Source organism: Bos grunniens, chromosome 6 (genome assembly GCF_055505025.1).
Source record: "Bos grunniens cultivar Pamir isolate PY7600 chromosome 6, Bosgru_T2T1.0, whole genome shotgun sequence".
Lineage (NCBI taxonomy): Eukaryota > Metazoa > Chordata > Mammalia > Artiodactyla > Bovidae > Bos > Bos grunniens.
The window spans coordinates 55,157,787-55,172,797 of NC_141170.1; the positions used below are offsets into that span (position 1 = coordinate 55,157,787).

General features: G+C 33.4%; 1 protein-coding gene and 1 long non-coding RNA gene across 9 annotated transcripts in view; one reads left to right on the forward strand and one right to left on the reverse strand.

Annotated features, from left to right (window-relative positions):
* Window positions 1-13,077, forward strand: part of GNPDA2 (glucosamine-6-phosphate deaminase 2) — a 30,365-nt gene extending 17,288 nt beyond the window's left edge. For all 8 annotated transcript variants that reach the window (XR_015166173.1, XR_015166171.1, XR_015166172.1 and 5 more), the window contains 2 exons: window positions 6,010-6,184; window positions 12,079-13,077. Coding sequence is in view for 4 of the 8 variants with exons in the window: in XM_086407706.1 (XP_086263832.1) it covers window positions 6,010-6,184; window positions 12,079-12,140 (237 nt within the window). In the remaining 4 variants the exon portion in view is untranslated. The remainder of the gene's footprint in view (window positions 1-6,009; window positions 6,185-12,078) is intronic.
* Window positions 341-8,288, reverse strand: LOC147370743 (uncharacterized). The gene is made up of 2 exons (XR_015166175.1): window positions 7,419-8,288; window positions 341-2,056 (listed from the first exon to the last, which is right to left on the reverse strand). It is a non-coding gene; the product is annotated as an uncharacterized LOC147370743 (long non-coding RNA).
* Window positions 13,078-15,011: the final 1,934 nt, after the last annotated feature.

The window sequence follows — 15,011 nt, forward strand, 5'->3', positions numbered from 1 at the left end:
CTGTGTCTGTGAATCTGTTTCTGTTTTATATAGATTCACTTGTATTATTTTTTAGGTGCCACATATGAGTGCTATATTTGTCTTTCTCTGTATGACTTACTTCACTTAGTACGATATTCTCTAGGTTCATCCATGTTACTGCAAATGGCACCATTTCATTTTTTTTTAATAGCTGAGTAATATTTGTGTGTGTGTGTGTATACACTCAAGCCACATCTTCTTACACCGACCCTCTGCTGATGCACACTTGGGTTGTTCTTGTTGTCTTGGCTATTGTAAATAATGCCGCTGGATTTTTCATAACATTCTTTTGAAAGAAGTATCACACGATTATACTTAATGATTTGCTTATCTTCAATTTTAATGGGCTTAATGTGTATAGATTTTCATCTGCTTGTAGTTTTAACTCTGATGTCAATTATTCTTCAATGATGTTTCCAATAACTGCAAGTACGTGTAAAATTTGGATCCATGTGTGGGGCATGCCTCTGTTGAGTGGAAAGTAGGTTTGACTGGGAGATTAAGTCTTCAGTGCATCAATGAGTATCTTCACATTTGGGCAGCTCAGATAATGAGGACCTTCCGTGCACATGTTGGAAGTGACACCTGTAAGTTATTACAGATTTCTTAAGACTTAGGAATTATCTACTAGATCGTGAACCACAGAGGTCACTGCCCTCAATTTTCACTCCTTTCTTGCCTTGAGGCCTTACACTGATGTTAATTGTGAAATGTTATACTTTATCTAGTCCTTGCTTAGCTAAAATAGCACCACTTTTCAGCTTTCAGAGCTCCCTCTTCTGACCATAATCCTCATAATCAAAATTACTTTTACTCTGTTTTACTGTACTGTTCTCTTTATAACACTTTTTGCAGTTTATAATTGTTTTTTGTGTTTAGTTGTTTAATATCTTTTCCTCACTAATTTATAATCTCCAAGCGTTATTGGGTTATGTATGTCTAACATAGTACATTGCCTGTCACATATATTATTCAGTTACTGTTAGAAACAGTTTAAATGAGTTATTTTTGCCCATAATTCATTTTAGACAGGTTGGTTCTATCCACAGCTTGGCTATCTCCCTATCAGATCTGATTTTTACTAACTTTTGGCTGTTTGACGAAAGCCAAATTTACCCTCAAAGTATTAAAATTGATTTTTACTGAGATTTAAGATAATGCTTATATTTTTAAGGTAATTTCAAAAAGTTCAGTTCAGTTGCTCAGTCGTGTCCGACTCTTTGTGACCCCATGAATCACAGCATGCCAGGCCTCCCTGTCCATCACCAACTCCCGGAGTTCACCCAGACTCACGTCCATCGAGTCAGTGATGCCATCCAGCCATCTCATCCTCTGTCATCCCCTTCTCCTCCTGCCCCAATCCCTCCCAGCATCAGAGTCTTTTCCAATGAGTCAACTCTTCGCATGAGGTGGCCAACATACTGGAGTTTCAGCTTTAGCATCATTCCTTCCAAAGAAATCCCAGGGCTGATCTCCTTCAGAATGGACTGGTTGGATCTCCTTGCAGTCCAAGGGATTCTCAAGAGTCTTCTCCAACACCACAGTTCAAAAGCATCAATTCTTCGGCACTCAGCCTTCTTCACAGTCCAACTCTCACATCCATACATGACCACTGGAAAAACCATAGCCTTGACTAGACGGACCTTTGTTGGCAAAGTAATGTCTCTGCTTTTGAATATGCTATCTAGGTTGGTCATAACTTTCCTTCCAAGGAGTAAGCGTCTTTTAATTTCATGGCTGTAATCACCATCTGCAGTGATTTTGGAGCCCCAAAAAATAAAGTCTGACACTGTTTCCCCGTCTATTTCCCATGAAGTGATGGGACCAAATGCCATGATCTTCATTTTCTGAATGTTGAGCTTTAAGCCAACTTTATCACTCTCCTCTTTCACTTTCATCAAGAGGCTTTTGAGTTCCTCTTCACTTTCTGCCATGAAGGTGGTGTCATCTGCATATCTGAGGTTATTGATACTTCTCCCGGAAATCTTGATTCCAGCTTTTGCTTCTTCCAGCCCAGCGTTTCTCCTGATGTACTCTGCATATAAGTTAAATAAGCAGGGTGACAATATACAGCCTTGATGTTTCAAAAAGAAAAGGCACAAAATTGTTTTTAACTGTTGTAGCATCTTTAAAATTGTTATATATAATAATTTGAATATTTATTTTTGTGATGACCATTAAAACTTAAAAATCCACTTTTGATTTTGTTGATTACTGAATATGAGACATCACCAATGATTTCTTAACTGTTAAAACCATCATCCTTTTACAAGTCTTATCCTACTGGGCCTCTTTTTCATCATCTATTCCTATTTCTTCTGTCATAAAACTACTATTCTTCTTCCTTTCTGACCCATTGTTTCCCAGTCAGTCCTCCATCTGCCTTGGGTTCTCATCCTAGCACTGTATATTCATTATGCATACTTTGGGGCAGTCTTCTCAGTGACCTCTTTGTGTGCATGTTTTTGTTTGTTTGTTTAATTAACACATCAGTAGCAGTCTCACTTTGTAATACTCTTCTCAGAAGGTTTAGTACTATTCCAGAAAGATCAACTGTGCTCAATACAGTGATAACTACCAATCTTTAGCCAGTTCTTTTTCTGAAGCTGCAGAATTCATATTTTCAAGTGACTCCTTTAATTGTTCAAAATTCATCTTTCTACCAAAATTGTCTTTGCCTCCCTTGGTGAATAGAAACACTCTCCATGAAAATTATCTGAGCTTGAAACTTTTGTCATTTAGGCTTCTTCACATCTTATCAGTCACTACATTCCACCATTTAACTTAGAGATAAATTAAGGGACCAGCTCTCATCAGAACTGCCTTATTTCTGGTCTATATCAGTTTTTATTTTTGAGGATTATTGCAAACCCATTCTAAACTTCATGCCTATCTCCTTTACCTATCCCATTCTCTATATTACAGCCCAATTTTTTTTTAAAAAAAACATAATTTAGTTATTACTTGTGTATGTAATGAGTCTCTGATTCCCTGCTGCTTCATCACAAGATGATATCCAGCCCCTTTGTTGGGCATGAAAAGACTCATATTCAAATTTCAGTTTTTAGCCACTTCCATTCATTACCCTATGGTTCAGCCTTACCAAATTTCTAGCTTTTTATTGACCACCCATAATTGTCTGAAATGCCCCCTTTTCTGCTTATCCTTAAAGGCTTGGTTTCAGACAGGAGCTACTCTTAAATCTTGTTCACATTTATTCCTTAAATCTTGTTCTCTTATTCCTTGAAAATAGTGGAACAGGTAGAGTAGAAATGATCACATTAGTAACATCAGATCACATTATGAGAACAATGTTTTTCAATTCCTGATTCTCCAGATATGTCTTCATAATTCTCAATTAAAGGTTATATATGTCTTATTGTAGTTGTTAAGGATGTGGTTGCTGGAATCAGACCTCTTGTTTATATAGTAGCCTTACCAAGACCTTCAGCAAGGTACTGAATATCTGTGCCTCAGTTTATCTATAAAATAGGAAAATAAGAATAGTATTTATTCTTATGCTGCTGTTTTGAGGAGTTAAATGAGATGATTCATAGAAAGTGCTATGTTCAGTGTTTAACTTTGAAACCACCAAATCGTCTTAAAACTCCTGAAATGAAATAATGTCCATTTCAATAAATATCTATCATGCAATTATCACTACATATTCCCATTTAATGGTGTTAAAGTTGCTTTAAACAGACTTTTCAAATGCTAGTATAAGGATTTATGCCAGATTGCATAATAATCACTTAAGGGACCCTGATTCTTGGGTTCTAATTCCAAAGATTCTGAATAGAAGACAGGGCAAAGAACTTGAATATTTTGTTGTTGTTGTTTTAACTCCTGTGTCTTTAATTTCCAATAAGGAAAACTAATTAATAAAGCCACTAATCAGTGTTGTGCTTACATTATATCAAGCATTTTTAATGTTTAAAAGAATGCTTTTAATCATAGGTGCTTTTAATTATAGGTGGTTTTAATTTAAAAATGCCTTTAATTATAGGCATACTAATTCTTCACTGAACTGAGATTTCTACACTTAAGAAGTATCAATAAAGTAGATATTTGTAATCTTTTACCACTTTGGGGTTGCTTTTTTTCCCAGAATTCATCAGAACTTTGAATTTTTTTTTTTTTTTTAATGGGCTGTTTTTAATGCAGGGGCTTTTCTTCCCTCGAAACCCAATTCTCAGCAAAAAAAGAAAAAAAACACAAAAAACTAAAAAACCCCTACAAAAACTTAAAAAAAAAAAAAAAGGCAGCAAAGGGTAGTTTTCATCCAGTGTCTTTTATTTAAGTTTTTTAAGTTAAGAAAAAGCTGGTGACATATTTATACGTTTTTGTGCAAAAATAAATGAATGGCAATAGATTTTAAAAAAATCTTTATTATGTACTTCTGTGTGAAAAAGTCTGTATAATATTTCCCTTAAATATGCATTATTTTACTTGTGAGTTTTTTACTGAATTAATCTGAAATGTACAAGCCCTGGATTTGCTACAGAGTGAGAACTTACTTTATTTTATTTTTTTTATTTTTAATTTTGGAAATTCTGCAGAAATCAGAACTCTTACCTTGGTTTGAACTAAAGAGGGGACATGGGGAGGGGAGAGGGGTGGGTTTGTCCAGCATGCTTGTATGTATATTTCAGAACCTTTTTTAAATGTAAAGGCTGTACATTTCTGGGAAGTTCTGAATTTCTTTTGTTTCCTTTTTCCTTCAAGCATTTTGCAGTGAGCTTCTTTTATATATAGCAAACAATTTGAAAGAATACAAAAATATGTGAAGTTCATTTAAAAAAACTACAGTATAGCGCTGGTACAGTACACTAAAAGACTTTGATAAAAGAAACAATACTAAAAAGCCTCCATTTTAAATGTCATTCATATATACCTTGTGAATGAGAGCTATATACTTTTACACACTTTTTTAGAGGAATAAATTATTGAATTACTGAAAAAAAAAAACAGTAGAAATTCATATGCATTTTAAATGCATTTTTGCGCTTTGATATTTTTCAAGATATAGCTCCAAAATGAAAAGTAGTGAATCTTGATAAAAGAAATACAATAATATCTGGTTTATTAATCTTTAATTTCCTCCATGTTTTAGAAGTTCTGGCAATAAAATATGAAATATAGAATTTTTACGTTGTTATAGATATTTTAGAATTATAACCACCTTAACATTCATTTTTTAGTTAACAATTGTAAAGAGAAAAAATGTTTAAAGGTTTATTTCATAAACTTTTAACTTGTAAAATAGGATTGAGTTACTGCTAAAAATGTTAAATGATTCTTTCAGACATCTGTACACTTAATCACTTTTGCACATGTTCTTTGAACTATCTCATAGGCTATTAGGGATTTGGGACCAAGAGCTTGGGTTTTCTGTACCTAAGGATGGGTCTCAATTATGTAACACATATGAGTCTTAAGAGAAAAAAAGGATAGTTCCTATATTTAAGTAGATTCTGAATCCTTCTTTAAATCTAGTTTTGTTCCAAAATAGCTTTATATAGAACCTATTCAGTGAACAGTCTTCAGACTCTAGATTACTTTTAAAATATCTATTGTTTTAGAGTCCTTTGCTTTTCCAAAGTAATATCTATTACTTATCTGGACTAGAGCAATTTGGTAAATCGTTCCTGGTTATGTAATTTATGTAACTCTGCTTTTACAAAACAGCCTGTTTCTTTTTCTTTATTCTCCCAGGTTTCTTCTGCACATCATTATTATATGTGTTAAATATCATAGGCATTATGGTATATTTAGTAATACTCCATTACAAGATACCATTTTACTTTGTTTACTTTGTGCTTGCCTATTACCTTAAAGAGTAGAAATAATCTTGGACTATGAAGAAATACGGAGCTATTTATTTTTATTTCAATCCTCAGAAAAATATTGGTGCTAAATTCTCTGTTTTAAAAAATAGAGCTTCTTAGTCATTTGAACGTGTTTTAAGAATTGTTCATGGTTTTTCAGGTAATGATCCTCATTACAGGCGCACACAAGGCATTTGCTCTCTACAAAGCAATAGAAGAAGGAGTCAATCACATGTGGACTGTTTCAGCTTTCCAGCAGCATCCCCGAACTATTTTTGTATGTGATGAAGATGCTACTTTAGAATTAAGAGTTAAAACTGTGAAATACTTTAAAGGTGAGCATTGAAGTTTCAAAAGTAGATTGGGCGAATGTTCCATTGTAGATAACAATTAAAACTTAATGTGACTGAATATGATGTAATTAGTCATATATAGGTCAATAATTCACAAAGTATGTAGTAAGTATACTGGTGATATTATATGAATGAAAATATATTTTTAATCTTTTTACTCTAATAACTAGGTGTTTAATATATATTAGAAAAAATATATACTGAACCAACCAAACTTGTATTTCATGGATATCATTGCTTTGACAAGGTTAAAGAGGTTACTGTATTTTATTAGCTTTAAGATACTGCTTTTTTCACATTTATCTAATTTGAAATTGGGATGTTTAAAGTTGACTTCATATAGTTTATCTGGGAGCAAGTTTTCCTTAGTTGTACATAAAATAATAGCATGTCTTATACTTTTTCAGCATCTCATATTCATGAAATATAGTAATAACTTGAAAATTCAATTTAAAGGAAATCAGTAACTCATGGTTCATGCGAGTGTGTGAATGTCAAAAAATCTTGACTGTAATACAAATGAAGTTTGGCAAACAGGGAAAATAGTCTCATTTCTAACATGGAATTTTGATCATAGATATAGAGCTTTGTATTTGCACTTAACCTGTTGTGAGAATTTTCTTGTTTTACTAAATGTTCTTCAGAAGTATTTTTAATGGCTATATAGTAGTTTACTTAAATGTTTCCCTTACTGTTAAACCTTAGATTACTTTTAGTCATTTATATTTTTATCAGTTAAATTACCAGCTTTTTACCAAGTCACAAATATACCAAACTAAACTGAAAATTGTAATTAGTAATTTGACAGATAAAAACAGAGAATAGCTCAGTTATGGGTTATGAATAAGATAGAGCTCTTGATGGCATTTTACCCATGTATTTCCATGTAGTCCAGGTTTCATCACAATTATTAGATTCCTTGACAAAGTTAACAGAAGCAGTCTTCAATATCCACCTACTTTAATGCCAGTTTAGAGGAGATTCATTTAACATTGCCATTTTCTAGCACGAGTAATTCCCAGATAAACCCCCCTTGTCTGATCGGTCTGGTTTTTATCAGAAAATAACAACAGCCAATACTTATATTACCAGGTGCTATTTTAAACATAATATACTTACTGATTTACTTAATTCTCAAAATTCTATGACATGGCTACTCTTATAATCCCACTTATAGGTGAATTAACAGGCTTAGTAGGGATGTTAAGTCACTTACTAATTATGAAGCTGAACATATTTCTGAAGAGATTCAGGACATCAGCCTCTGTCAGGATACTTCCTTCAATATGGAGAAAAATAGATTTGAGATCTTGTTCTGGGCTATATATAGACCTCATTTTACAGTAAGGAATTTTGATACAAGGTAGAATGGTTGACTTCATAAATTTATACGTTATAAATGTAATTTTATATATTTGTCATGTCCTCATTATTAGATTATTGCTAGATATACTGGAGGAAATGAATCGCATAGTTATCTTTAATTCTTCAAATACCATTCATACCACTGTTCTTTCTTCTACCATCCCTTTAAAAGTATCAATAGGAATCTTAAAGGGTTCTAATTATTAGCTCCTAAAGAAATCTTAACTACATCTAAAACAATAAAATTCATTAGCAAATGGAAGTTTATTTCAGTATATCTTTTGAAAGATATAAATAGATCACAGGAAAGCATTTTAATAATTTGTTTTATTCCAGTTTTTTTTTTTTTTTAATAAAACCTATGTGTTATGTCCTTGAAGTAATGTATTTTCAAGACACTATCATCATGGTGAACATTTTGTTTTGTTTTATCCTTTTTAAGCCCTACTCCAATAGCTTGATAGACCTTGAATGAGTTCAGATTGAACCAAACCATAAAATCTATATTTAGCTTTTCTTCTTCAGGCAACATGTCAGAAGTCTATACATTTTCATCATTCTCTCATTAGAATTTACCTATTTCTATTTATGATTTAAGTGGCAATTATTTTTTATCACATTCTTGTATAGGAAGTTGCTTTATCTAATGTACAAGTCATCTTATGTACAAGTTGCTTTATCTTAGTGTTTAGTTTAAAAAAAAAAAACTATGAATGACTTGGCTTTGTAATGTTTATCCTGATGTTTTAAATTGTGCGTTTTTAAGCTCTGATGTATTCTTACCATGGTCAAAGCTTTAAGCAGATGGTAGGTGAATTATATCAAGTAGGACGATCCTCTTAGAGCTGATACTCTAGAAGACATGTATCTTCTAAACTACATGGTTGAGATTACCATTGTCTCTGTTGTCTCCTCTCAGGTCTCTCTAGTCTCCACTTTGCTGCTTTTTACATACTGTTTGTAAACTTTTCAGTTAAATCTTGTTTTAAATAAGATTGGTTCTATTTAGTCATAATTACCTGGTAAATTTTTTTCATGAGCAGATAACTTTTGCAGTATAAAAAATTACCCTTTAATGTTCATTTTTAGGAAATGTAAATTTTATTTTCCAGTTAATGTCATCAGCCAGGAAACATGAGTTACAGTGCCTTCAAATATATTGTCTCCTGTGGTATTACTCAAAAGAAGTATAAGTTTCCCTGCCTGAAGGTAGTTGGCATTCTTCATAAAAACTGGCTCATTAAGTGATTTGAGAAAATATCTATAAAATGTAGCTCCATAAAGGTAGGGACTTTAGTTTTGGTTCACTGCATTAGTTCAGCATCTCAAAGGATACCTAGTACATTGGAGACACTTGGTAAATTCTAGGAAGTTGGGCAGGTAGATGGATAAACATGTGACACTGATACCACTTGAGTTTAAGACCTAAATTATGTAAATCACTGTGAAATCCAAGGTACATTAAGGAGGAGATTTTTATATTTATATAGTACTTGAAGAAAACTTTAATTGAGCTGATGGGACTGAGAGCTGTTGAAGATGCCTAGCATTTAGTTTTCAAGAAAATGGCATAATCAACAGCACAGGTGCAAGGATGAACTAACACAGTAGCAGAGAAAGTTCCTCTTAATAGAATAGAAAACAAAGTATATTGTTTTGAAAGTACAAGCTAAAATGGGGCTCACTTAAACTTTAAAAATTTAGTGAAAAGGCAAATGAGGGCTCACATGTCAGTGGCCTTTTAAAAGAATATTGGAGGAGAGGAGTTACTAGCCCTGAGAAAAATATTCTTATGTATTAACATTTTTTGAGCAAATAACACATGCCAATAAATAAGTAATTTAAAATCTAGCTTCAGAGATAGTTTGCATGAAACAGTTGAATGAATGAAGTATTTGTTGGTTTGTCCACATTCTCATGGATTTTATTATAGGCTTTTTTATCTTCAAAGCACTGGTAAGCGTGGAAGGGAAGGCTAAATAACTTATGGAACTGTCACTATAGAAACTATATTCAAGTATTTAGAGATTACATTATCTAAGACATAGAAACCAAACATCATTATAAGCCTTTTATGCGCTATGCTAAGTACCTTGCTTTCTATTTTGAACTTTTGAGCAGAGGTTACTTCATTTTATATATAAGGCCAGATAGCTAAATAGCTGTCATATTCCTGAGGTGGAGGCAGAACCTATCAAGTGCCTTTATGCTTAGTTTAGTTCTTTTTATACATAATTCTTTCATTTCTTGGGTTAATTGTGCTCCTTGCTTTGCTGTCTTCCAGCTGTTCCCATTACTCACTTTAACCTTCTGACCCTTCTCTCTCTCCAGCTGCGTGGAACACTTTAACTTCAGTCCCTCCAGTCTCACCTCCAAGATTCTAAATTTATCGTTAATGATTAAGCATCCTTCAATGTCTAGCCATTCTGCCACTGCTCTTGATTCTTTTCAGTCTTAAGGACCTTGAGTTATAGAATCTTGGTCTCCACTCTCTCCCTTTCTCCTTTTTAACAATATATATTCTAAATTCATTTTGTTTATATAAAAAAAAAAGCTTCCCAGAAGCCATCTCACTGAACCTTCACAGATTTTTTAAAGTAAATGTTTACTGAGCTTCCATTGTGTATCATGATCTTTATAGACCCAGAATTTAGAGTAGTAAATTTAAGGTCCTGAACCTGTTTATTTTCTGAGAGTGCATATTGTTCTAAAGAAAGTGAAATAGTAGTTCATTATAAGGTGACATTTAGGCTGAAACCCAGTAAGTCTACAGGAGAAAAATCATGCTTTGCTCAGGGAGAAGAGCATTCCCAGTTAAATGAGACAGCAAACATAAAGACCAGGCACTGTGACCAAGCTTAGCCTTTCTGAGGTAATAGCAACAAAGCCAGGGTTGAGAGTGACATAAAAGGGGGAAAGTGGAAGGAAATGAGATCAGAAGGATAAACAAATAGATTAAAATCTAAATTATTTTCTAAGTGACCATAGCAATAAGAGAATTTTAAGTAGGGGAATGGTATAATCTAGTTTTTTTTTTTCCTTTAATTAGACAAGGGAAAATTATGCAAATAGGTGTTGAGCTGGTAGTAAGATTAGAGAGGAAAGTGGCTTCAACCAGCTATGGAGATGAAGAAATATAGCTACTTTGCAATGTATTTTGAAAGGAATGTCAACCAGTCTTGCTCCTGAGTTTAAAAGAAAAAACATCACCAGTGAATTTCAGTTGTCTGGTGTTAGCAGCTCAGCAAAGGATAGATGATACCATATACTAATATTTTTAAAGAAATGGTATAGAAGGGGAAAATGGATCTGGACTTTGTCAACAAGTTTGAGGTGCTCATGAGACACTGAAGTAAGCTGTTGAGTAATTAACATTCTTTCAACTGCACTAGTGAATATTTCTCTCAGGACTGTTCCACTCCTGGTTTTTCTCCTACTACATGTAGTAGGACTTTAGTGTTCTTTACATGTCCCTTTACTTAGCTCTTAAAAATGGGTCTTCACAGTTTGAATTTTAGAGTGATTCTGCAGTCTTTTGATAATGAATACTTCCTTACTAGCAAGTACCCTGTGTCCTCAATCTAGTAATTCCATTTCTTAAGAAAACCACATTAGTCCCTTTTCCCAGTCTCCGTGTTCTTAACAGCGTGGTAAATTTAACTGATTTCTCTGACCTCCAAATAAAATCTTTAGTTGATTAATTGGGACCATTTATTTCCCCAAAGACATGAGTAACTGGAAGATTTCCCCAAGAAGCTTTAATAATTAAGGAGAGTTTACAAGCATGCCAATTATAAGATGAAATTTAAATTTACTTGGAAATTAATATTTAATGTAGGTTATTGTTTTAGTAAATTTGTCTGAGTGACTTGTCATCAACCCCTATTGTAAACACCCATGTAAAAAAGTGAAAAATAATTTGCCAGATGAGTGAATAGGGTAATACATTGGAGAACTAAAGTAACAACAGTTCTGAGCTCCTCAGTAGAGTGTGACTAGGGTTTGACTCTAAGCTTCTCAGAGAGTCAAACTCAATAGACTTTAGATGTAATTAGTATTCAAATCTTTTATTTTGTCGTACTGAAATTCTAAAGCCAAAACTGCTCTTATTTTTGGTTACTTACAAAGAACCTATACCCCATTCTAGATCTACGACTTCATAACCATAAATTGATACTTGCTAGGTAGTTTAAACATTGCAAAACATTTCTATTTGCATCTTTCCAATAAATACAACCATTTTGTACTGGGGGCTTCCCTGATGTCTCAGACGGTAAAGAATCTGCCTACAATATGGGAGACCCAGGTTTGATGCCTGGTCAAGAAGATCCTCTGGAGAAGGGAAAACTAAACAGTCTGAAACATTTTTGTTTGCATATTTCCAATACAACTATTTTGTATTAGGTGGTAGCTAATATACATTGTATTTTATTAAATCTTTCTTTTTCTAAAGTAAATGAGATACAGTTCAAATTAGAAATAAAGCTAGAAATGTGCTTTTTTTCTTTAAGGTTTAATGCATGTGCACAATAAACTTGTGGATCCACTCTACAGTATGAAAGAAGGAAATTGAAGGAGATTGGATCAAAATTCTGCTTGAATGAACAGAACACTTTTATACATATATGAATTTTCAGCTATGCAATATGATTAAAACTTGGGGGATTTTTGAATATTGTCATTTTTGAAGTCTAATATCTATGTTAAACATTCCATATTTACAATGTGTCCATTTTATACTAGGGTTTAGGAGAAATAATTGGCTCTCACGGTTAATCAGCTACTTGTTACAGAAGCCACACTGTCAATGTAACACCACAAAAATGTCTGCCTATTTACAAATTGTAAATCATTTTAAAGGTGACTTCTGTACATCAAGTATCATTCATATGACTCCAGTGGCATTATTAGACTTTAACTTTTTAATAACAGGACACTCCAAGCCTTTCAGGTATCATACAACTATCATTGCAAGCCTTTACTTCCAAATGCTATCTTTATTTTCTCTGCATTACACACAAGCTTTCTGCACGTGATTGCCTTGGTCATCTTTCTACAGTAGCATCTGGACATCAAAAGTCCTGTTAGATATTGTTGGTACAAAAAATTTGAAGAGATGGCAGTGCCTAAAACTACAGTTTATGTCCTTTTGGAACGTATGTATTAAGTGCATGTTTTTTGTGCACCGTCTTCTTTAGCACTTTTTTTTCTCTTTTTATAAATGTGACCTTAGTTTTATTTAATGACTTGGGTTCGTGCACTTAATATACGTATTTTGGCAATTATGAGCTTTATACCTAGAAACACACTGAAGGAAATTTTTTTTAAGAAAAATTATTAAACCTCTTAAACGATTAGCTTTATTCCTTACATATATATACTGTATAAAAGGATATGAAATATAAAAGGAATTACTGTAAACTATTTGATTGCATAACAATTTGCATCATTAAATTACAAATAAAAGTATATTGTTTTCTATAACTCAAATAAAGCTTGTAATAAACAAATATTAAGTTATCTAAATTTTATTTCCAGAAGTAAAATTGAACACATGCATCTGAAATATTCTAACAATTAATAGTAGCTGTGAGATTGCATTTATTAATACTTTTTATTTGTTGTCATAATTCAATTAGATTTAAGAGACAATGCCTCTGCCTATACAGCTTCTTAATTCTGCTTCTTAGACAGTAAAAAATACTTCCTTTTCACTCTTCATATTTTGCTTTTTATATGCCCACCTAGTAGAAGCATCACTTATATATACCTGCTTAATCGCCAATGTGACTGAAATATAGTCTTAAAAATATTTAAATAGAAAATTAAAAAATAAAAATAAATAGGACTGTTAGGATAAAATATGCTGCTTTAATTCTAGATAATGAAGTTTTAATAGACTTGAGTATTATAAATGGTTTTGAATAATTGGTGAAATCAGTAGTATCTCCCAGTCCCATACCTGGTAATTAAGTCTACTGAAGATATTTCCACAAGAGGCAATAAAGCATGGTAGCTAAGCATTGTGGTCTGAAGAAAGAAACCACTGTTTTGATGTTGTTGGGGAATACATAAGTCTGAGCTTCTTCCCCTATGAAACAGGGTAATATTGCCTGTACCTCCATTGTTGTGTAGATTGAATGAGGGAAAGTCTATAGAGCTCAGCACAGTGGCTGTCAACATACTAAACTCAATAAATGGTGTCTATTATAATACTAACAGTTTATGATATTTTGATGTACAGAAAAATCTTAGTAATTAAGGTCTTCTGGGGCAGTGTCCCCAACTTCTGAGATCTAATGCCTGATGATCTGAGGTAGAGCTGATGTAATAATAGAGAGTGCACAATAAATGAGGGCTTCCCTGGTGGCTCAGTGGTAGAGTCTGCCTGCCAGTGCAAAAGAGACAGATACAGTCCCTGATCTAGGAAGATCAACATGCTGCAGAGCCCAGGTGCCACAACTATTGAGCCTACAATCTAGAGCCCAGGAGCTACAACTACTGAACCCCTGGAGCCTGCATGCTAGAACAAGAGAAACCACTGAAATGAGAGGCCTGCACACTGCAACTAGAGAAAAGCCCATGCAGCAACAAAGACCCAACACAGCCAAAAAAATAATAATAAATAAAAATAAAACTTTATTAAAAATGTAATGCACTTCAATCATCCATAAGTCACCCCCCAGCAGTGGAAAAATCTTCCAGGAAACCTGTCACTGGTGCCGAAAAGGTTGGGGACTGCTACTCTGGGGGAATACACAACTCTAAATCATGTTTTATCAAAGTGGCTGGGGAGAGAAGAGTATGCTAAAAAAAAATCTGAAAAATACTTTTTGTACTACTACTAAAACTGTTTCCTAAAAAGTCAGAGGTTAAAGGGAAAAGAAAAAGTATCAAGCTGTACAAATACTTTTGTTGTTCAGTTGCTCAGTTGTGTCCGACTCTGCGACACCATGGACTGCAGCATGCCAGGCTTCCCTGTCCTTTATTATCTCCCAGAGTTTGCTCAAACTCATGTCCATTGAGTTGATGATGCCATGAAGCCATGTCATCCTGTCCTTCCCAGCATCAAGGTCTTTTACAGTAAGCATACAAGTTAAATAGCAGACACACAGTACATATTATGTGCCAGGTACCAACTTCTAACTTTCCCCTGGCCATAATGGTATGACAGAACATCTAAGAAATTATATTAAAATAATACTCTCATGAGATCTCATAATCCATCTGATCTACCAGAGCTAGAAGAAGATGGTTGACTATGTAACTAGGACTAAGCCACATGTTACTTAACCTCTATTCACAATTTTAAGTAAGTTGCCACTATCTGAATTTATAATTATCTCATAACAACCTTGTATAAAATTTATCACTGACAGTCTTATCCTCATTCAATTCATTCAAAGTAAAGGATAAAAATTAATGGCTAAATTATCTTACTATA